This window comes from Enhydra lutris, unplaced genomic scaffold, assembly GCF_002288905.1.
Source record: "Enhydra lutris kenyoni isolate GAN:26980312 unplaced genomic scaffold, ASM228890v2 scaffoldscaffold66, whole genome shotgun sequence".
Taxonomy (NCBI): Eukaryota; Metazoa; Chordata; class Mammalia; order Carnivora; family Mustelidae; genus Enhydra; species Enhydra lutris.
In genome coordinates this window covers 10,218,658-10,241,891 of record NW_019154150.1, presented here as the reverse complement: position 1 = coordinate 10,241,891, position 23,234 = coordinate 10,218,658, and the positions used below count along the sequence as shown (strand labels likewise).

Genomic DNA, 23,234 nt, shown 5'->3' with positions numbered 1-23,234 from the left:
AGCCAAAAACCTTTTACTTTTTCTAATATTAGTAAGGATGTCTGCCTACAGAGTACAAATCATGTAATTCTTTCAAAAATATTAGATTGTTTTTTGACATAGGTAATGGTTGATTTGGCTCGTGTGCTCCTGAGAAAGGTGTTGGGACCTGGCCAATGACTCATGTAAACCTCTAGATAGTCTCTGTAGATAGGACAAGAAGGACAAGGAAGACAGAAGTTTTTCCCATTTCCTGCTTATCCTGTGCCTCTGTCTCGTTTCCTGTCATCTTTCTCTCAGGACTGGCTAGCCTGGAGCCTGTTGAAACAGTTTTGTTTGTTTGTTTTTGAGAGAGAGAGAGAGAGAGAGAGAGAGAGAGAACAAGCAGAGCAGAGGGTCAGAGAGAGAAGGAGAAGCAGATTCTCTGCTGAGCAGGGAGCCCCATGTGGGGCTCCATCCTGGGACACTGAGATCACAACCCAAGCCGAAGGCAGACACTTAACTGACTAAGCCACCCAGGAGCCCCAAAACAGTTTTGTTTTGAGGCATTTTTAAGAAAAGATCATTCTTTTTAAGTCTGTGTACTAGAAGTATCCTGGCAGATCTGAGGTTTAAGGCAGTGTTCCTTGAGGAAGAAGGAAATGGATTATGGAAAAAGAGGAGACAGAAATCCATTAGAAAGAGTGCCACCAGCAGTGGCTTCAGATAGTGTATCTCAGCCGCCTAATTTGGGTGTGATCCATTTTGGGGCCACTTTATTCTTTGAGCCTTGGATCTGGTTTATGCATCTCTCTTTCCCCAGTGTTACTGGAATGTTAGAAAATCAAAAAGAAGAAAAAGTGCAGCCATAATCCTTTCCTCCTAACGAAACCACTGTTAAACTTTTGATAAAATCTTTACTTCTTCTTCTATAATTATTCTTATGTTCCTGGCATTAGAAAATACCTTTTTTTGTTTCCTGTTTCTGTGGAATGTCTTTGCATGTGTCCTTGGAAGGCTGGCTGAAGAACGAATATTGGGTGATATTACTGTGCATCAGTTAAATTGCCACTTTGAAAGAGGTACTTTGAAAAGTACTGCATGCTGCTTTTTTCTCAGTAGGTGACTAATACTTGTATTGTACATTGTTACTATTAAGTGTATGATCTTTAAAATGGTGCTGAGGGTGAGGATGAGGGAAGACTTCTGAAGAAACAACACTGAGCTTTTCAGAAATTGTCCTGATTTGTGGCTGGGACTTCTCAGCTGCTGCTTTCAGACATAACATTCCTTCTCTTCATTTCCATTTGAAGGAGTCCTTTCTTATCATATCCAGATACATTTTCTATGGCAGAGTGAGGAACTATCATCAGTCTTCATTCTGATTGACAAACATAGCATGCTAGCTATGTGGGAATAAGAAGTGGTCAGATAAGAGGGGAATGGCCTGAATTTTCGTTGAAGACTTTTTTGGAAGAGTGAATTGATGAAGTGCTTCTGTTTTATTTTGCCTGGAATAAGTAAATTCCAACACATTAAAGTCACTTGGAGTTTTGATATAGTTCATTCTACTGGGACAAACTTACTTGAGAATTCCTTTGCGATTCACGCTTATTTTGTTAAAGCTAGGAAAAAAAAGTTTTAAGTTAATGGGTATTTTGCTAAATGAGCTGTACTTCTCAGGAATGTATATCTGCAAGAGGGAGGTCATGCAAATTGGGATGGATTTTCTTATGGGAATCTTTAATTTCAAATACCATGTGTTTGGAAGGCCAGATCATCTTTACTACCCTTATTATTTAATCCTGGCAGATGAATTTTTCTCCCCACCCCTTTTTTTTTGTAAAAATGGGTCTATTTCATAATAACAGCAACGATAATAGATCCATAGATATATTCTTAATCGATGGCCTACATTAGTTTTGTTTGTCATCGTATCTTTGGCACTTTCCACAGTACCTGGTAGTAGCAGGCACGCAGTTATTGTTACATGGACAGTGTTGGTAATTGTTATTGCAGAATAATTAATCATTTGTTATTTTATGTGGTAATAGTTTAATTGGAATTGTTTTTTAAATTACACTAAAAAGCCAATTTATCTTTGTAAGTTTAAGGTTCCGTGTTAAAATTTCTTGAATATGTTGTTTCAAAGCTTTAGAATGAATGACTTTGCTGAAATGTTTTTTGCTCTGTGATGGAAATAAGTTTTAGAAATAGCTGTAGTAATTTTAAACTGTTAAGTAGAATTATTGCTGACTGCAGTTTTTCTGAGGCTAATGTTACAACACATTCTTTTTTTTTTAAGACTTATTTATTTATTAGAAAGTGTGTCAGTGTGAGCATGGGAGCAGAGGTGGGGAGGGTAAGCAGAGGGAAGGAATCTCCAGCAGATTCCTCGCCAAGCCTGTAGCCCGAGGCCGGGCTCAATCTCACAACCCTGAGCTGAAATCAAAATTCTGTACTCAACTGACTGAACCCCAAGGCGCCCCTACAACAGATTGCTGTCTGTGGGTATAGCATGATAAGAAAGAATTGGGAGGTTTAATAATTAGTATAAATTTAAATATTCTAAAATTTGTTGGAATAATTTGATAGGAAAATGTATTTGGTGACTAATTTATATGTAAATACACAAATATAATTTTTCTAAAAGTGAATATGTAAAGGAGCTTTAAAATGGTACAAAGAGGGGCACGTGGGTGGCTTAGTGGGTTAAGCCTCTGCCTTTGGGTCATGTCATGATCTCAGGGTCCTGGGATCGAGCCCCACATCGGGCTCTCTGCCGAGCAGGGAGCCTGTTTCCCTTTCTTTCTCTGCCTGCCTCTCTGCCTACTTGTGATCTCTGTCGAAGAGATAGTCTTTAAAAAACAAATAAATAAATAAAATGGTACAAAGAGAAACATCTTAAGTAAATTCTGTTTCTGTTTATTTCAGGGCCGAACACGGTGAAATCACATTTCACAGTTAAAACACTATTAAGAAGACAATATGGGGACTCCTGGTTCTGGAAGGAAAAGGACGCCTGTAAAAGACCGATTTTCTGCAGAAGATGAAGCTTTGAGTAACATTGCCAGAGAGGTGTGTCTGGAAAACCTCCTCTCAACATTGAGTTGCACAGTTGGGAACGTAAAAGTGCTGGGGGCGGGGGAGGTATATATAGACTTTCATTTACTGAGCAGATTTTAGAATGCTTACTTGTGAATAAGATGTTGAATCTGACCTCTAAATACTGTATTAGAATAGAATATAGTTACCAGTTCTTTATTTGGATATCTGTTCCTCTTATCGAAAAATTAACTTTATATTTTATTTTTTGTGGATCACTTTGAGGTACCTGTAATGTTTTGAAATTTATAATGAATCTTTAGTATTAAAACTTACGGTAATTAGAATGTGGAAAATATGATAACTATATTATTGAAACACTCATGGGCTATACAGTTAGCATATTCCAGGAGGCACTGCATAAATGTTGATAGAAACAGTCCTTACTTGGTGTCTGCCCAGATTCAGTTATTTTAGCTGTTTTTTGAAATACTGCAGTGGAATTTTTATGTTTAACTTTCAGCTAGTACCAGAGCTTCTGGAGCATTTTTGTTTTGGTTTGTTGACAACTCAGAAGAAAGAAGAAAATGGAGAGGGTTGTCACTTATTGAATCATTGGCAACATTTCCTGTTGCATATTGGAAATTTAAGATAACTCCCAGCTGTGATTTCTTAGTGAGGTGCCAACTTTGTTTCAGACTCTGACTCTATCTGCAGCTGCAGACCTGACCATAAATTAATCTGGTACAAGAATTGGTTAGAGCATTATTAAATTATATTCTTTTTGTGAAGATTAGTCCCTCACCACTTCCTCTTTGTTATTCTTAGTAAATAGCTCATTTAGGGCTGGTGCTATTTCCTTTTGACATATTATACAGTCTCTTTTTGATCCAGCTCATTGTTACATTTTTCCTCTGGTAAGCTACTCAGTTAGCTTTTGAATTAGAAGTCAAATTCTGTAGAGGGATGATTGAAGCAAAGAAAAGTTGTCTAACAACTATTGACAAGCTTATGATACTTTAACAAAATCACTTTTAAAAAATCAAGTGAGATATTTTCAGATAAGAGGGTAAAAGATAAAATGAAGTGAAAGTGAGATACAAGGATCTTAAATATTTGCACAAATGAAGCATTTTGGAAGCCTATGTTTGGAAACATAGTTTTTTTGTTTTTTTTTTTTTTAAAGATTTTTTTATTCATTTATTTGACAGACAGAGATCACAAGTAGGCAGAGAAGCAGGCAGAGAGAGAGGAGGAGGAGGAAGCAGGCTCCCCGCTGAGCAGAGAGCCCGATGCGGGGCTCGATCCCAGAACCCTGGGATCATGACCTGAGCCGAAAGCAGAGGCTTTAAACCACTGAGCCACCCAGGCGCCCCTGGAAACATAGTTTTATTTGAAAAGTGAAACTACTCAAAGTGTTCACTTCCAAATTAGAGGGATTTACCCAGATTTCTATAAAGATAGAAAATGTTGGCACCTTCTCGGCTTTTTTGTACTAGATATTTGAACTCTTTTTGGATTTATGATGCTTTGTTTGCAAAAGTGGGTGTATTCTAAACATTTAACGCTTGAGTGCTTTCTGTGCGACAAATGCTTCTACGCATTTAAGCTGCATTAATTCATTTAATCTTCACAAAATTCCGAGATTGGTTTTATTATCTCCATTTTAACAAAGAAACCATTGCACAGAAAAGTTAAGCATCTTTCCTAAGGTCACACAGCCAGAAAATAGCAGAGCTTGGGTTCGATCACGTGAAGCCTAGCTCCAAGGTCTTAGCATTTAACTGCTTGCTGTGCTGTGCTGTTTCTCAGTATTCTCCAACTCCCCCATTAATAGTTTGTTTTTTGGTAACTATTCATGACTTTGAAAGTACTTGCCCATTTTGATTCTCACAAAAACCTTGTGAGTTAGGAAGGATATGTATTACTATTAGCCTTATTTACAGATGAGGAAACAGACAAAGCTGAGAGATAAAGGTCTAAAAGATATCAGAGCTGGGGTTCTAATTCAGCTACTTAAAACCGTTGTTTATTCTACTGTACCATACTGTTTCCAGAAGAGGCGGACTTTGGAGAGTTGTAAGTGTGGCTTTGAATCCTGCCTCAACTAGTTTTTTGTTGAGTAATTTTGTTAAGTAATTCTTACGGACTCCAGTTTCCTCATTTGTAAAATGGGAATAATATTGTCTTCATGTACTATAGGGCTGTTGTGATGATTAAAGGACACAAAGCATGTAAACCTTTATCCTAGTGTTAGGTTTGCAGTGGGCTATTTTGTTGCTTAGTAATAAGTTGGAATTGAAAGTGATACTAGAAATTTAAAAAGATATTTAAGATAGGTGTTCTAAAACGTGGTTGATCACCAGACTCCCTCAGGGAACTTTTTCAATGTGCAGAGTCCCAGGCATTTCTTGTACTTGCTAAATCGGAATCTGTGGGAGTTGAGCTCAGAAACCTGTATTTAAGTGCATGTGCGCTTGTGCATGCACACTGACACACAGACACACAAGCAGTTTTCTTCCTGGGGGATCTTGATGGCCAGTCAGATTTGGGAACCATGAAACAAATGCAGAGAAGAAAAAACAACAACACAACAACAACAACAAAAACAAAACAGAAACAAAATACAGAAGAGATCTTATCCTGGATGGTCAGTTTTTTATACCTACAGGTTGTTTTCCTTCCTGTACATTATTATTTTGCTATGAAATAACTTAGTTTAATACAGTTATTAAATAACAAGTTATAGTATAATAATAAAAGTTATTATAAAAGGATTTAAAAGGAGAGTATTTTTAATTTTTATTTCTATTTTCAGAGCTCTGAATATGAATATGCCAACTCTTCATAACCTGGTCAAAAGGCTCAGCCTAACCCTCAATATGAAAGGGCCAATTTTTATTAAGATTCAAATTATTTATTTGTGTGATGTAGTAGTTTCAAAACTAAAGTTTGAAAACTTTAGAGGAAATAGGTTTAGCAGTTTTAAAATATATTTCTTGTGATTCTTTTTTTCTTTAAAGTTTTCATAACAATTCTCAATCGTTCATTCGTACATTACATGGTTGACATTTGCACATCACCCCTAGACTTTATTTTCTCCCATATGATCATCCCTTTCACAAAAAACATGCCTGAAGAGGAAGAAACCAAACAGAACAGAACCCCCATAGTGATTAAAGAGGACAAATAGCTTAATCCCCCCTTTTAATTGTTAAATCTCAACAGTTTAGTTTGTCTTTCTCACTTCAAATTGTTTTTTTGAGGTAGACAGGGAATGCCATAAATAAAAATAACCTCTTTTTCCCTCTGCTTACTATTTGCTCAGGTTTCTTTGCTTCTCAGTTGGCCCCAAGTCAGGGAACTAGAGGGAATGTGAAGGAAAAGAAACAGAAGTCATAGATATATTCTGCAAACTGGATAATTTACATGCTAAAATACAGAACTGAATACATTATGGTTAAACATACATAACGTAAAACTTACCTTACCCATGTTTACAAGTGTAAGATTCTGTGGCCTTAAGTGCATTCATGTTGTTGTGCAACCATTATCACCACCCATCTACAGAAGTCTTCATTTTTGATGACCTGTGTACATTTATAAAAGATGTTTGGGTGTTTGAAGACTGCTCTGTGAAGTCAGGAATGTGGATGGATTTAGAAGCCCTGTCCTGTCTGTAATGGGCATGTTGTTGCTCTGTTGGGGGAGCATGGGCTATCACAGCTCTTGGAAGAGTTCAGAGGAGCTGTGTCAGAAGGGGTCACCAGCGAGTCCTCTCGGATGTCAGAGGACCAATCTGCATCCTTTTTTTTTCTTCTTGCTTGCTTGGCTTTGATTGTTCCACAGGTTTGGGGGAAATGCAATTAGAGAGTTGACTTTAAGTGAAACTTACCTGAAAGCACAAAGCGTATCAAATTGGGAACCTTTAGGCAGCTAGCTTTCCAAAGGAGAAAGATGAGGGTAGCATGGAAGCTGTTTATGCCGCCTTACTACAGGTAGTTTCGCAAATATCATGGTGAATGTTACCAGGAAAAGAAATTAAGCCTTTTGAAGGGATAGCGAACAGTCTTTTTAAGGCATCATACAAGCCTGGAATATTAATGATTTCCTTGTTTTAGAGCTGCATATATGAATGTACATCTCTCCAAATGGAAGTTATCAGAATGTTGCTTATTTTTGGACCTTATGATCTGAAAGTCCTTGTAGCTCTAAAATTTGGTGAGTTCCCTTGAGATCCAGGACCCAAAGAAATTCATGTTCATAATGTGCAGTTCTCTCAAATCTGAAGGATCAATGACAAGCATAGAAATTGATCATCTTTTATAGGAACTGGAGTTTAGCAAATGGAATGTTCAGAGACTTGTTGAGCAGAATGTTCATATAGACATAGATATAGTAGGTGCATACACCTACTAGTAATAAAGAAGAAAGGAAGCTTTTGTGGCTTTTTGACATTGGTGGCTGCTAGGGCTTTCAGATTTCATTTAAAAATATTTATTTATTTATTGAGAAAGAGAGAGAGAGAGTGCATGAGAGGGGGAGAGGGCAGAGTGGAGGGAGAGAAGGAGAATCCTCAAGTAGACTGGTATCATGGAACTGGAGATCATGACCTGAGCCAAAATCAAGAGTCACTTAACTGACTGAGCCACCCAGGCACCCCCAGATTTCATTTTTCAAAATAGCTTTATTGAGATAAATTTTATCCATTTGAAATGTACAATTCAATGGTTTTTGGTATTTTACAATGTTAATTTTTTAAAAGTTGTGATTATAATATGTATAACAAAATTTGCCATTTAAACTATGTTTTCAGACTATGGTTCAGTGGCATTCATTGCATTTACAATGTTGTGCAACCATCACCACTGTCTATTTCTAAATAGTGATGAAAATCTGTTCTTTTCATCATCCCAGACAGAAACTCTGTAACCATTAAGTAATAACTCCCATTCCCCCTCTTCCAGATCCTGGTGACTTTTAATCTGCTTTATGTCTCTATGAATTTGTCTAATTCTGAATATTCCATACAAGCAGAATTACACAGTATTTTTCCTTTTGTATCTGGCTTTTTTCTCTTAGTGTAATGACTTCAAGATTCATCTGTGTTGTAGCATGTATTAGAACTTGATTCCTTCCCCCCCACCTTAACTTCATTCCTTTTTTAAGGCTGAATAATTTTCCACTGTATGAATATATTACATTTTGTTTATCCATTTATCTGTTGATGGATACTTCGTTGGATTTCATTTTGCTGTCTGTGGAAGTAACAGCCATCCCAGGCATCTAGCAGTGAAAACCAGAAGTTTTTGCAGGCTTTGATTACGTATTAGCAGCCTGAACAGAAGGATACGAAGACAAGAATTGGGCTTAGTTTAAAAGATACTGTCCAGTGTTACTGTTTTGTGGGACGATAACCATGATAGTTTGGTAGAACTAATGATTTCATAGTTATCTCACTATTTTACTTGGTTATTTATTCATTTTTAGGGCATGGTAAATTAAGGATAAAAAACTTGGTACAGATAGCAGCTTTTGAAATGCAAAGAATTACCATAATCACAATATATATGGGTGTTAATACCATCTTTCATTTAAGAATAGAGGTTAAATTTGCAATGATGTGGATGGAACTAGAGGGTATTATGCTTAGCGAAATAAGTTAATCGGAGAAAGACAACTATCATATGATCTCCCTGATATGAGGCAGTGGAGATGCAATTTGGGGGGATTGAGGGGTAGGAAAAGAATAAATGAAACAAGATGGGATCGGGAGGAAGACAAACTATAAGAGACTCTTAATCTCACAAAACAAACTGAGGGTGGCCGGGGGGAGGAGGGGAGGAAGAGGGTGATGGGGTTATGGACATTGGGGAGGGTATGTGCTATGGTGAGTCCTGTGAAGTGTGTAAACCTGGTGACTCACAGACCTGTACCCCTGGGGCTAATAATACATTATATGTTTATTAACAAAAAAAAGAATAGAGGTTAAAAGGGTGCCTGGGTTGCTCAGTTGGTTAAGCATTCAACTGTTGGTCTCAGCTAAGGTCTTAATCTCAGGGTCATGAGTTTAAATCCTGCACTGAGCTCATGCTGGGTGTGGAGCCCTAAAAAAAAAAAAAGAAAAGAAAAGAAAAAAAAGAAAGAAAAAAGGAATAGAGTTTTAAAAAACTGCACAAATTTTGAATGTCATTCATTCAGTAGATGATTTTTGAGCATCTGTTCTTTGCAGGTGCTGTGTCAGATGTGAGGGATAGGTGGTGGACAGTTCTATCATAGTCCTTGCCCTCATGGACTTTAATTCTTTAAATAAAGAATTAAATAAAAAATTCTTTAAATAAAGAATTACAGAATGGACTAGTTGTTCAGTTTTCAGTTCCCTTTTTTCTTCAAAATTAATGTCTACATTTAACACGATAATTTCTGTCTTGAAAGCTACGATTGTTAGTGTACGTCACAGTGGCATTCTTAGAATTGAGGAAATATAGTATCTATTTATTTACAACTGTGTTAAGTGCTTTGAATGGACAGTAAATGATCTTATTAAAAAGTGTGTGATGGGGGACTTGACACGTTTGGGGTCTTTGGGAAGGCAACTGAGTTCTGAAGGGTGAATGGAATTATGAGGGGAAAGAGTTGTCAGATGTGGGAAAGAGCTTTCCAGTCAGAGGGAAGAATGTGTGACAAGAACATTTGAATGGGCAGGAGTCTTGGAGAGGGAGGACCATGGATTTATGTTGTATGTGTTGTATTTAAGGTGCCTATGAAGCATCTAAGTGGAGGCTGAAGAGGCAGTTTGTGGATATGGATCAAGAACTCTAAGAAGTCTGGACTGTAAATAAACATTGAGACCTGTGAGCATGTAGAAGAAGGTGATTAAAATCATTAGTGTGGATGAAATTTATCTAGGGGGGGGAGTGTAGAGTTGAAAATAGTCACTCCTCAGGCTGAGTCCTACAGCACTCCAGGATTTCAAGGTCAAGTCTTGAGTCCTTCTTAATTCTGACACTTTTTTGGTCATCCTTTTGTGCTTGGTTCAGATTGTTCTATGCAAATTGGACTTGTCTGGAAAGCTTACTCCACAGGAGGCATAATTACTCTTATTTAAGATGCTTTTGAGTGTTCTCAGTGGTGATACACAAAAATTTATAAAAAATTATGAAATGTAAATCAATTTCTTAGAGTTAATGAAGAGTGACTTTTTTTTTATTTCTCCCCAGTTAAAATTCAAAGTACAAATTAGAGTCTTTGAAAGAGTAAATTTAAATTGTTTTTAGTCATTTAGAATTCCTTCCAGTGGCATTAGTGCATGAATTCAGCCAATTCCCATTGTGTGCAGACCTTTCTCCATTTTTTTTCCCCATTCACTCCTAGAACTAAGTTAGAGCTCTGACTCTGTGATGGCCAGCATCACTCTGAATATCCTGCTTTTCCTTGATTTGTTCCCCTAACCAGAATTAACAAGACTGAGTTTTGTGTCAGTGTGATTGAAGAACACTGGATATAGCATTCAGTTCTTATAATCTTCACCATTCCTGTGACTTAGAGGAATTTAGAGAAAAACATTCAAATAGCACATCAGTAACCTAAATGTGAAGACATTTTTGGCAACACCCTTTTTGTTCCCCCAAAGTATTTCTGTGGGAACTATGATTCATATTTTCCCTTTTGGTTAGATATGTCAGTGCAGATCCAGAATTTCAGTTCTCCTGAGCTGTGTATTTATTAGGTTGTGTTCAAGTCTATAATCTTAAATTTCCTCTCTCATTCCAAAAGACTATTTTGCTATCAAAAGGTCTCTGAGTAAAAGGAAGATTAAGTTGTTTGACATCAAAAGAAAATGGCTTAGGGGAGTGTGGGTGGCTCAGTGGGTTGGGCCTCTGCCTTAGGCTCTGGTCATGGTCTCCAGGTCCTGGGATCGAGCCCCACAAATGGGCAGCCTGCTTCCCCCCCTCTCTCTGCCTGCCTCTCTGCTTCCTTGTGACCTCTCTTTCTGTCAAATGAATAAATAAAATCTTAAAAAAAAAAAAAAAGAAAATGGCTTAAAATACCTAGATTTTTATCTAATTCATATAGGTGTTTGTACTAAAAAAAATTTATATAGTTGGCTTTTGACTACCAGAAGCTTTTTAAAAAGTAGTTAACCATAATTATAATGTAAGATCTAATTAAGAAAAATGGTACCTGAAATTTTCTACTAAAGGGAAGTTGCTAAGAAGTTGAATAATGACTTTGTTAGTCTGGAAACCATAGCAACACAATAAATATTATGTCTCTTAATTTGTGTTTCAGGGTTCTTTTGGCATGAGTGTCATGGAAAAATAAACAAAATTAAACACAGTAAACTCTGAGCCTTAGCTACCTGAATTAGTCATTTTCCTTGAATGTTTCACTTTCTAGAACTTTGTATTACACATTTCTTGAAATTAAAGCATAGTCTGTAAAGATACAGATTATTTTTTGTATTTCTTACTTACACCAGTTGCATGGGTTTTATATTATGGGTATACATGCAAGCTGGCAGCTCTGTACTTGGCTTGATTAAGTGTGTTTCTGTCAAATTATGAAACTTAAAAATTTTTTTAAACATTTATTTATTTATTTTAGAGAGAGGGAGAGTGAGCATGCATATTGGGGGTGGGGGAAGGGAGAGGAAGAGAAATCCTCAAGCAGACTTCCCACTGGGCATGGAGCTGACACTGGGCTAGATCCCAGGACCCTGAGATCATGACCTGAGCCTAAATCAAGAGTTGGCAGCTTAACCTACTGAGCCACCCAGGAGCCCCTCAAATTATGAAATTTTAATTTGCCTCTCTTGAAAAGTGTTAAAAGATCACAGTAGGACAGAATTTTAAAGCTAGAGGTTTCCATTCTTTTAAAGGCATTTAAGTGTGTGTTTTCATGTACTTCTCATTGAAAATATTAAAGGCAGGAATGTTTTGATAATAGTTTAACTACCCAAGAGTCTCCTACTCAACATTAACTGATATCAGTGTTTTGTGATAATTGCTTCAGGTTAAAAAAGATAAGGATGGGAGAAAGACAACATTATAAACAAAGTTTAGGACCCCTTTTTTTATTCCTAGGCCTCGCTTTCCACCCCCCTTTACCCAAAAGTGAACCACTATAATAAAATCATAAGATTTCCTTCCTGTCTGTGTTCTAAAAGTTCGACTGCATATCTCCATAAACAGTGTTGTTTTATGCGTTTTTGTGTATTGTTTTCTAAGTGCTCAATAGGCATGTGGGTGTGAAACAAGTAGAACCACGTGAGAAGTGGCCAGAATAAGTTTAGTATGGCTGGAGAGAGGTTGGGGAATGGGAGGAGATGATGCTGGAGAGACGGTTGTAGGGCCAGTCATGAAGGGGTTTGTGTGCTGAGGAGTTTAAATCTGATTTTGGAAGCTGTGGAGGAGCTATTGAAGAGTAAAAGATTTTTCAGATTTGATTTGTAGCACAGTTGCTTTAGTCACCATATGAAGAATGACTGGTAGGAGGCAGAGAACTAGCTAGGAAGCTGCTGTGGTCATCTTGGCAAGAGGTGCTGAGAGCCTGAATTAAGGCAGTAATAGTGAGAATGGAGAGGAAAGTTTGGGTGGCAAGAAAAGTAAAGAGAGAATCTTGAAGAGAGCTATGTAGTTGAGGTTTGGTGAGTAAATGTTGGGGGAGGGTAAAAAAGAAGGAGGAGACTTACGATGATTCTTCATCTCAGTTTTTGGGTAACTGGACAGTTACCAAGGAATATAAAGAGGAAGAGGAAGTTGAAGGGAAAGATTATAAATCCAATTAGTGATACATTGAGTCTGAGGTTCCAGTGGGACCTCAAGTAGCCAGTTGGATCAGGACTATGGGAGAGAAGTCTGAGTTGGACATAAAGATTTGCAGATAATCAGTATCAAGGCAGAGGGTGGGTGGGGGGAGGTGGAGCATGGAGTGAAAAGCGAGATCAAGCCAGACACTTTGGAGCTTTGGACCTCATGATAAATTCAGAGGAAGAGAGGTTGGAGAGTCAGGGGTAAAAGTGGGCAATTAGTATTGCAAATAGCCAAGAGATGAAAATTTTAAAAAGGAATTGAGTGGTTAGGGATTTTGGAAGTCCAGAAAGGACAAGTGAGGTGTAAGAATAGAAAAATCCTTTTGGGTTTGGTAGTTAGAGGTCATTAGTGACTTGCAGGAGCAATTTCAGTAAAATGATTTGGGCAGAAGCCAAAATGCAGTCATGTGGAGAAAGTGGGAAGTGAGGAAGAGGTGTAAGAAAATTTGACTATGAAGAGAAGACAAGGCAGAATAGAACCAGAATGGGATTGTTTTTGTTTTTGAAAGATGAGAGGGAGTTTGAACCTATATAATGAGAAGAACAAGCCAATAGAGGAGAGAGTAAAGATGGAGAACAGAAATCACATAGTTGAGGCAAGATCCATGGGGAAGATGGATTTCACATCATTGCATGGAATGTGTGTATGTGTGTATGTGTGTGTTTCAGGAGGGAGATGTTTATATACGTTTTATACTTATGTTAAGTTGCATGGCTTATAATTCTCTTGCCTTTGAATCTTAAGATGATGGATTCAAAATACCTTTTTTTAAAAAGATTTTATTTATTTATTTATTTGTCAGAGAGAGAGAGAGAGGGAGAGAGAGAGAGAGAGCCTGTGAGCGCACAGGCAGGCAGAGCGGCAGGCAAAGGCGGAGAGAGAAGCAGGCTCCCTGCCGAGCAAGGAGCCTGATGCAGGACTTGATCCCAGGACCCTGGAATCATGACCTGAGCCGAAGGCAGCGGCTTAACCGACTGAACCACCTAGGCGCCCCTCTTTTTTTCTTTTTTTGCAACCCAGTGTGGGACTTGAACTTACAATCCTGAGCTGAGATTGAGTTGGATGCTTAACTGACTGGCCACCTTGGCACCCATGTTTGTTTGTTCGTTTGTTTTAATTTATTTGAAAGAGAGAGAGCACAAGCTGGGGGGACGGGGCAGAGGGAGAGGGAGAAGTAGAGTCCCCACTGAGTGGGGTGCCCAATGCAGGGCTCGATCCCAGGACCCTGGGATGATGACCTTAGCCAAAGGCAGACAGTCAACGGACTGAGCCACCCAGGCACCCCAGCAGGATTGGTTTCAGTTGAGTTTCTTATTTGGAATGCCACTGGGAGCCACAGTGAGTTTGTTTTAGCTTGTTCTCCTAGGTTTATTTTACCAAAAGAGTAGCAGAATCCAAATTTGTGTAAGGATGCTTTTTGGCATTGGACACCACAAAATACATTATGGCTAATTGTATTTTATTTTGGGATGTTTTACTTGTTCCTTGGCGTTTCAGGCAGAGTAATTCAACAGTATGTAGTATGGAATAGCAAGGGTAGGAGGAGAGTGGGAATGGAGAAAGTGAAGTTAGAATTAGGAAATGAAGTATTCTAGCTGGAAGTTGTAAGAACCTGAGAGGGGGTGTCTCTTGAAATGGAAATCAAAGGTGGTTGGAAATGGAAAATTAATAGATATTGTAAAGGAAGATTTGGTTAGGAAATATGAGTCCCTGAGACCTTGGATCTTGAACAAGTGTGACAAGAGTTCCATTTCTGGAGATCGGAAGATAGGGAAGAAGAGGTCTCTGCAATCTATGTTTGATTTTTTTTTTTTTTTAAAGATTTTATTTATTTACTTGACAGAGATCACAAGTAGGCAGAGAGGCAGGCCGAGAGAGAAGGGGAAGCAGGCTCCCTGCTGAGCAGAGAGCCCCGATGCAGGGCTCGATCCCAGGACCCTGGGATCATGACCTGAGCTGAAGGCAGAGGCTTTAACCCACTGAGCCACCCAGATGCCCCTATGTTTGATGTTTTAAAGAACTGCTAAACTGTTGAGAATAGTGGCTGTACCATTTTACCTTCCCAGTGGATAGCGTTCTGATTTCTCCACATCTTTGCCAACACTAGTTATTTTCTGTTTAAATTTTTAAAAAAAATTTCAGCCATCCTAATGGGTGTGAAGTATCTCACTGTGGTTTTGATTTGCCTTTCCCTAATGGCTATTGATGTTGAGTATCTTTTTATGTGCTTATTGGCCACTTGTACATCGTCTTTACAGATGTCTATTCAAATCCTTTGTCCATTTTAAAATGGAGTGATTTATATTTTTTATTGCATCTCATCCTTTTCTCTTTTCTGTCTCCCCAAGTATGTATGTATGTATGTATTTATTTATTTTCAAGACCTGATCCATCACCCACCTGTATTGGAGTTATCAGCAGGGCTTTTTTTTTTTTTTTTTTTAAGATTTTATTTGTTTATTGAATAGAGAGAGGGAGATCACAAGTAGGAAGAGCAGCAGGCAGAGAGAGAGGGGGAAGCACGTTTCCTGATGAGCAGAGAGCCTGATGCGGGGCTTGATCCCAGGACCCTGAGATCATGACCTGAGCAGAAGGCAGAGGCTTAACCCACTGAGCCGCCCAGACGCCCCCTCCCCCCAAGTTTTTATTTAAATTACAGCTTCCTTGATGTGACTTCTTCTCTCCCTCTAGTTGTGCAGTTTGTTCTGTCAGTTCTCTGGTCCATTTTATGGGTATTCAGAATGATTTGATAGTTACCCAGTTGTGTTCTAGGGATAGGCAAGCATAGGGTCCATATATTGCCATCTTAGCTTACAAATCCACTTTGTTTTCTTAAATTCCAGAAGAGCATAACACAAAATCCTGATGTAAAGGAAAAGCCCTTAATGTACAAGTACTCAAACCATAGTATGTGGTTAGTTCTCAGCTTTCCTAGAAGTTCTTCCTAGAGAATTTAAAAATTTTTTTTTATTTGAGAGAGCGATAGAGAGTGCAAGCATGAGGAGGGGAGGTGCAGAGGGAGAGGAAGAGGAAATCTAAAGCAGGCTCCAAGCTCAGTGTGAAGCTGGTTTCGGGGCTCAATCTCATGACCCTGAGATGGTGACCTTAGCCAAAAATCTAGAGTTGTATGCATAACCAACTGAGCCACCCAGCCCTCCCTTCGAAGTTCTTTTTCTTTTCTTTTCTATTTTTTATTTTAATATTTATTTATTTGAGAGTGAGAGGGAGAGAGAGAGTATGTGTGCACAGGTGAACATGCAAGTGGAGGGAGGGATAGAGGGACAGAATCTTCAAGCAGACTACACTCTGAGTGGGGAGCCCGATGTGGGGGCTTAATCCCAGGACCCTGAGATCATGACCTGAGCTGAAACTAAGAATCCAATGCCCAACCAACTGGCCACCAAGGTGCCCTTAGAAGTTGTTTTTTTATTGATCATTGTACGATTGCTAATTATTAGTTATAAAACAAACAGCCTACAAATTTAGTTTTCTGAATTAATACAACCTAAAGCAGTTTGTTCCAGGGGTGATCAAGTCCCATGATTTTTGCTATTATTTTATTTTTCCATTTGCCCCAAGGATTTAATGGAAATGGATTTAATTCTATTCAAATATATCTTTACTTTTTGTGTTATCGTTTTCACTGTTCTAAGAATGCATTTCTATACTTATATGATTGCATATTTCCTTTAATCAGTCTTAATATGCCTAATATTTGAAAGCATAATGATGAGAAAAAATTTTTAGAAACGAGTCCATTGACCTACTTGATTTCACAGGTAACTTCTGAAACTGAATTTCCAGTTCCTAAATTTTCCTATTAACTTTATTTCAAAAGTTTGAGTTATATCAGCTTAAAGACTCTACAAGTACCTAAATGAATTAGGCTCCTGAATAATTCTGATTTCATGCCTTATACGAGCTTTAACTTTTTTTGTATGGGAAAATACATAGCATAATTTACCGTTTTAGGGGCGCCTGAGTGGCTCAGCCTCTGCCATAGGCTCAGGTCATGGTCTCAGGGTCTTGGGATTGAGTCCCACATCAGGCTCTCTCCTCGGCAGGGAGCCTGCTTCCCCCCGCCCCACCCCACCGCCTGCTTCTCTGCCTGCTTGTGATATCTGTCTGTCAAATAAATAAATAAAATCTTAAAAACATAATTTACCATTTAAATCATCTTTAAGCATACAATTCAGTGGCATTGAGTATATTTACATTGTTGTGCCACCGGCACTATTCTCCATCTTCAGAACTATATCATCATCCTATCTGAAACTGTGTACCCATTAGATGAAAATTCCCCATTTCTCCTTCCCTCCAGCCCCTTGGAAGCACTGTTCAACCTCCTGTGCCCATGCCATTTGATTATTCTAGGTGCCTCAAATACGTAGAATCATATAATATTTGTGCTTTCACATTTGACTTGTTTCGCATAACATAATGTCTTCAAGATTCATCCATGTTTTAACATGTGTCAGAATTTCCTTCCCTCCTGGAACTATATTCCACTGTATAGATATAACACAGTTTGTTTATCTATTCATCCATTGATGGACATTGGGTTGTTTGTACTTTTTGGCCATTATGGATAAGGCTGCTTTGAACATTGGCATACACATACCTGTTTGAGTCTCTACTTTCAGTTCTTTTGTGTATATACCCAGAAATGGACTTATCAGATAAAATGGTGATTCTATGTTTAACTTTTTTTTTTTTTGCCAACTTTGTTTTAAACTTAATTTTTTGCGATCCTTTATTCTTCTGTACCATTTATTTTTTATCTGTGAGTGTGTATAAAATGAATATGTAGAAATCATGCAGTTGTGTCTGGGGAAAATGCTAGTATTACTACCTAGAAGTATACTTTGTGTATCTATTATTTATTTTAAAATGCATTGATGGGGCGCCTGGGTGGCTCAGTGGGTTAAGCCTCTGCCTTCGGCTCAGGTCATGATACAGGGTCCTGGGATCGAGCCCCGCATCGGGCTCTCTGCTCAGCAGGAAGCCTGCTTCCCCTCCTCTCTCTCTCTCTCTACCTGCCTCTCTGCCTACTTGTGATCTCTCTCTGTCGAATAAATAAATAAAATATTAAAAAAAATGTTTAAAAAAAATGCATTGATAGGGGTGCCTGGGTGGTTCAGGCGTCAAACGTCTGCCTTTGGCTCAGGTCATGATCCCAGGGCTCTGGGATCGAGCCCCACATTGGGCTCCCTGCTGGGTAGGGAAGCCTGCTTCTCCCTCTCCCACTCTCCCTGCTTGTGTTCCCTCTCTCGCTGTGTCTCTCTCTGTCAAAGAAATGAAAATCTTTAAAAAAATGCATTGGTACAAGTATAGAGTACATGTTTTGTCTGCTGGATTGGAATCACTTTTTGCTTTTCGCTCTCCTACTCTCAGTACTGCTTCAGATATCTGGCAACATGTGGAAAAAATACTAAGATTAAGTACTTTTAAATCCTGTTTACCTTTTTAAAGCTTGTTTAGTGGCCGTCTTCAGTACCATCTCCAAGGAAGGCATATCTGAGTTTGGATAAAGTTGGCTAAGGAACAAAGGGAAGGGCATTTTTGTGGCTCCGAAGCCCATGTTCTTTCTGTTACACAGCAGCCAGGTTCCCTTTCCTTTTGTTGTGAAAGAAATCTTATCAGAGAGTAGATTTCAATTATCATCATTTTGGTTAGGTGAGAGAAAACTAGTGAGCTGTTTTAGCATAGAATGTACAGAGTTGGTCATCTATCTTGGAAGGATGAAATGGGCATTCTCGGTACATTTCTAAAGAAGGCTACAAGTACAAAGCTAGTAACATGGAAATGACAGCCCTACACATTGCTATGGCTTTGCTGAAATTAAAAAAAAAGTTCAAAAATTTTCCCCAGAAAAATGATACTTTGTAATTTAAAAATGTCTTTGCTATCTGCTGAACTTAGCCTTGAAGTATTTTTCTATAAAATGGGAACTCTAGTAAGAAAGCATTGTCTACCTGTAGTCAGAGGGGTAAAGATGGTAGGAACAGCTTTTTAAAAGATAAAAGCCAGTGAAAAATTCATGTGAGAAGATTCATTGCTCTGGTCATGTTATTGCTTAGAGTTTGAGGTTGGCAGATAGGTGTTTAGGGCTTTTGTTATGAAAAGGCCAGCTAGGCAGACAGGGAAAGTGCCAAAATTGGGGTGGTTGAATAAGTGTTAACCCTTAAGCTGTCTCCTCTTCTTAGAAACCTGCTAGGACCTTGCCAGGGAAGTCAAATTGCTCTCTTCTGCATGCTCCTTCCCTTAGTGTTGTGGGTCCATATCTCTCAACTAGATTGAGGACTTCTCTGGGGCAGAGATGTCATCTTACTCTGTATTTTCAGCACCGAACATAATTGCTTCTGCGCAGTAGACCCTTTCAAACACTGACTGAGTCTCTTAACCTGAGACTTGGGCATAAATAGAACACCATGGGAGAAGCAGCTATTGTAGTTCTTAGGGGAGATCTGGATCAGAGTTAGGATGTGGCCGAGAACAGAGGAAACCACTGTCAGAAATCACTGAGATTTTTAAATTTCATGTGGTACATCAGGCTGTTTCCTTGTTTCATTTCCTCGATGCTTTAGTCCATGGCCTAAAATTCGTTTGTTTATTTAGCAGACATCGATTGAGACTTGGACGTTGTGGAGGTGACAGAAGAGTGTAATTTTGTTTTGTATTTTTAATATTTTTTTGAGAGAGAGAGTGAGCACTCTAGTGGGCACAGGGAGGGGCAGAGCGAGAGGGAAAGAGAGAATCTTAAGCATACTCTGCTGAGTGTGGACCCTGATGCCGGGCTCCATCTCATGACCCTGAGATCATTACCTGAGTTGAAGAGAGGCTGAACGGAGCACAGTGAAGTCCTGGATGGAGGTAGGTGGTCTGCAGCTGTTTATGTGGACCGAGTCCTGGGAAATCAGGGGGAGATCTGACTGGGAGGAACCTTATTTCTGTTTGAGCTTTTCTTCTCTCTTCTCTTTGTGCTAGTCTGTGGAATTTTGCTTTAACTGCAAGTAATGGGAGCCAGTGGAGGGTTTTACACTACTTAATGGTAAAAATCAGAAACATGTTTTGAAAGGCAGAATGGCAATCCTGTAACATGTAGAAAGGAATTATAGGGCAGCTTCTGGAGGCAGGTAGATGGATTTGAAGGCAGTTTAAGTAGTGTTCAATCAAGCAAGAGATGAAGAGCGCCTATTGTATAATTTCACTGATATGAAATTTCCAGAATGGGCAAATTTGTAGAGACAGAAAGTAGGATTAGTGGTTTCCAGGAGGTGGGAGGAAGGGGAATGAGAAGTGCCTATTAATGGGCATGGGCTTTCTTTTTGGGGTGAAGAACATATCCTGGAATTAGGTGGTAGTGGTAGTTGTGTAACCTTGTGAGCATAGTGCTGAAAACCACCAAACTGTCTAGTTGTAAGTGGTGAATTTGGTAGTATGTGATTTGCATACCAGTTTAGAAGGAGAAAGATATGAAGAGTTCCTGGAACAGAAACAGCATAATGGCCATGGGGGTGAGAGAAACCCAGCAGTAGAGAATTGGCAGTACTCTGAGACTGGATATTGGCAATGTCCAAAATGAAATAGAGGCTGGTTCTGAAGTTTCTAATTTGTATGATTGAATTGATAGAGAAAGAAATTTTGGAAGAAGCGAGTTTGCAGAGACATAATGAGTTGTGTGAAATGTTTTGCATGTGGAATCAAAGCAAGCAGTTAAAAATAAAGGCCCAGATTTCAGGAGAGACTCTGGGCTAGAACAAGGAAAGGAGTATACAAGAGCTGACTGAGGCAGTTGCACAGCTGAGCAAGAGGGTATCTTGTCCTCCCACCTGCTATGGACAGTTATGTCCCATCTGCTCCTTACCCTCGCAGCTGGTGTGCAGGTTGTTGTTGTTCGTAAATAAAACTGAATCTTTACATTACATTTCAGGCAGAGGCGAGACTGGCAGCAAAACGGGCTGCCCGGGCAGAAGCGAGAGATATACGCATGAGAGAACTGGAGCGACAACAAAAAGAGGTAATCAGGGGGTGTGGGGGTGGGGTATGATCCTAATTTTGTGTTAGTCTCAAATAAATAGTTGGCTAGTTTCCTTCTGAAATAAATCTGGTTCCTCTTGAAAAACTGGGAATAGTATAACCTAATGTGTATTTTTTAATAAGCCATTCTATGTCAGCAAATTAAGTGCAATAGTGCAAACACATAAACAGCTCTTACTATACATGGTAGCAAGTTGTTATGGTGTGATAAGTGCTTTACTTGTATTAGCTAAAGTCAGCTTAGAGATGATGAATTTATTTACTATAGTCCTAACTGTCTTAGAGTTTAGGTTAATTATATTATGATATCTACATAGTAAAACACTGTGAAGTCATTTAGCCTTATAGTTTTTAAGTATATTTAATAATGGAAGAAGACATTCATGCAAGAAAATTTAAAAAAAACCCTCAACAGTTTTAAGACTGGTAGGACTCCCATTGTATGTTACAAAAACTAGTATCATATATAGGGGTCAAAACTACTTAGAAAGAAATGATTACTGTCAATGTTTTGGTTTGTCAGTGGTGGAATTAATTAGTTTTGTTTCTTTCTTAATGCTTTTCTGTAGTTCATAAATTTCAGTACACTTTTATCGTCAGAAAGAAGAGTAAAAAATAAAACAGGTGTATAGAAATTGGGCTGCTTTAAAATGAAACAAATAATCTTTTTTAATTCTTTCCTTCTGACATCAACCTGACTCCGAAAATTCACATTAAAAAAATATTTCTGATGCCATATTGGCATGAAGGGGGGAGAGCCTGCAGGATATTATTAATAGTATTAAACACTATTTTCATGTTGGTGGTGGACTTCTGCTAATGGGTTAAAGAGAAGTGTATATAGATTTTATTCACAGCTCAAAAACTAAACAAAAAAACAGTTTATACCTATGTTGCTATTTTTGTTTTTGACATCATATATGGTTTCAAATACTGAATGCAGTTCTTACACTCCTGAAATTATAAGGAGATTGTTGCTAAGTAAAAGTTCCATTTCCTCTAAACTGCAGAGAGCCATATATTTCTTCATTGTGGAACATATTTAGCTTAGTAATTTTCTGTCTCTTGAATGTGCAACTTACATTAAGCTAAAGATCACTGGTCTTCAGGGCAAATTTATAGGATTAATCTAAGACTTTTCAGACATGCAGTATGTTGGAAACTTCAGCTGATGAAACTTTTGCATTTGTAGCACTCTCATTATTCCTTTGATCGGAAATGGGGACAGATTCACAAGTGGCTGGTAGGCCAGGATTGCCTGCCCTGCATGTTGTGATCAGTTGCTGCAATAATGCAATCTTGAAGTAAAACATTGACTAATAGTTTGCCAAGTAGGAGTGTTTGGCATGTTTGAACCTAAAGGTCAGAGAGTGTCTCTTCTGTCTGTAGTGGACCAAATGTGTACTTGGAGTCCATCCATTTTCTGCTGTAGTCTACAGCCTCACTCTTCCTTCATGAATGCTCTTGACCAAGAAAGATTGAGTAAATGGATGTGTTTTCTTTCTCTGAGTTTGTTCTTGTCTCCCTCAAATTTGTCCTCCTCTCCTTTCCCTCTCTCCTTCACTCCCTCCTCCCCTCTTCCCTCTCCCCTCTTCCTTTCTCTCTTAAAAAAAAAAAAAAAAAAGGTAGAAATGTCCTCATTGAAAGATGACCCAAGTTATTCTTTAATTTCGTATGAAAATTACTCTTATGTTTTTTCACTTCTCTCAGTTCCTTTTCGAATCTTCTACCACCACTACCAGATTTTAGCTACAAGAGCAAATCGTGAACCAGTAAAATACTAGTTATTGGGAATCCTTCCTAAATTTGAACTTTTTTTCTACGTTGGTAATTTCCCTAGTTGTCTCCTATTACAGAGGTTCTTCATCCATGTGAACAGGCTTGGGAGGTGGAGCAGGAAGCCTTAAAATCTCATGCAGACTTTTGAATATATGTATATTTTTAAGTGAACACCAGATTCTCAAGGGAGTCTGTGATCCCTTAAAGGGCTAGGAACCACTAATGGTTGTTAAACAAATTTTTATAACCAAATTCTTTCTACAGCAGCATTTTGAAGGACAACCAGAATTAAAATATTTGACTATAAAAAAATATTTATGACTGTATTGACCTACAGATTTAAAACTTTATCATACTTCTCATTGTGATATTTTATTTTATTTTTTTATTTTTTATTATTTTTTTTTAAAGATTCCATTTATTTATTTGACAGAGAGATCACAAGTAGACGGAGAGGCAGGCAGAGAGAGAGAGAGAGAGGGAAGCAGGCGCCCTGCTGAGCAGAGAGCCCGATGCGGGACTCGATCCCAGGACCCTGAGATCATGACCTGAGCCGAAGGCAGCGGCTTAACCCACTGAGCCACCCAGACGCCCCAC

General features: G+C 38.5%; 1 protein-coding gene across 3 annotated transcripts in view; it reads left to right on the top strand.

The window, feature by feature from the left end:
• Positions 1–23,234, top strand: part of LOC111159092 (LRR binding FLII interacting protein 2) — a 105,417-nt gene that overhangs the window by 16,363 nt on the left and 65,820 nt on the right. For 2 of the 3 annotated variants that reach the window (XM_022521492.1, XM_022521491.1), the window contains exons 2-3: positions 2,893–3,036; positions 20,752–20,838. In XM_022521492.1, the coding sequence (XP_022377200.1) occupies positions 2,947–3,036; positions 20,752–20,838 (177 nt within the window). In that variant the 5' untranslated portion in view covers positions 2,893–2,946. Of the gene's footprint in view, positions 1–2,892; positions 3,037–20,751; positions 20,839–22,050; positions 22,102–23,234 lie in introns of all 3 variants that reach the window. The other variant, XM_022521490.1, reaches the window with a different exon arrangement.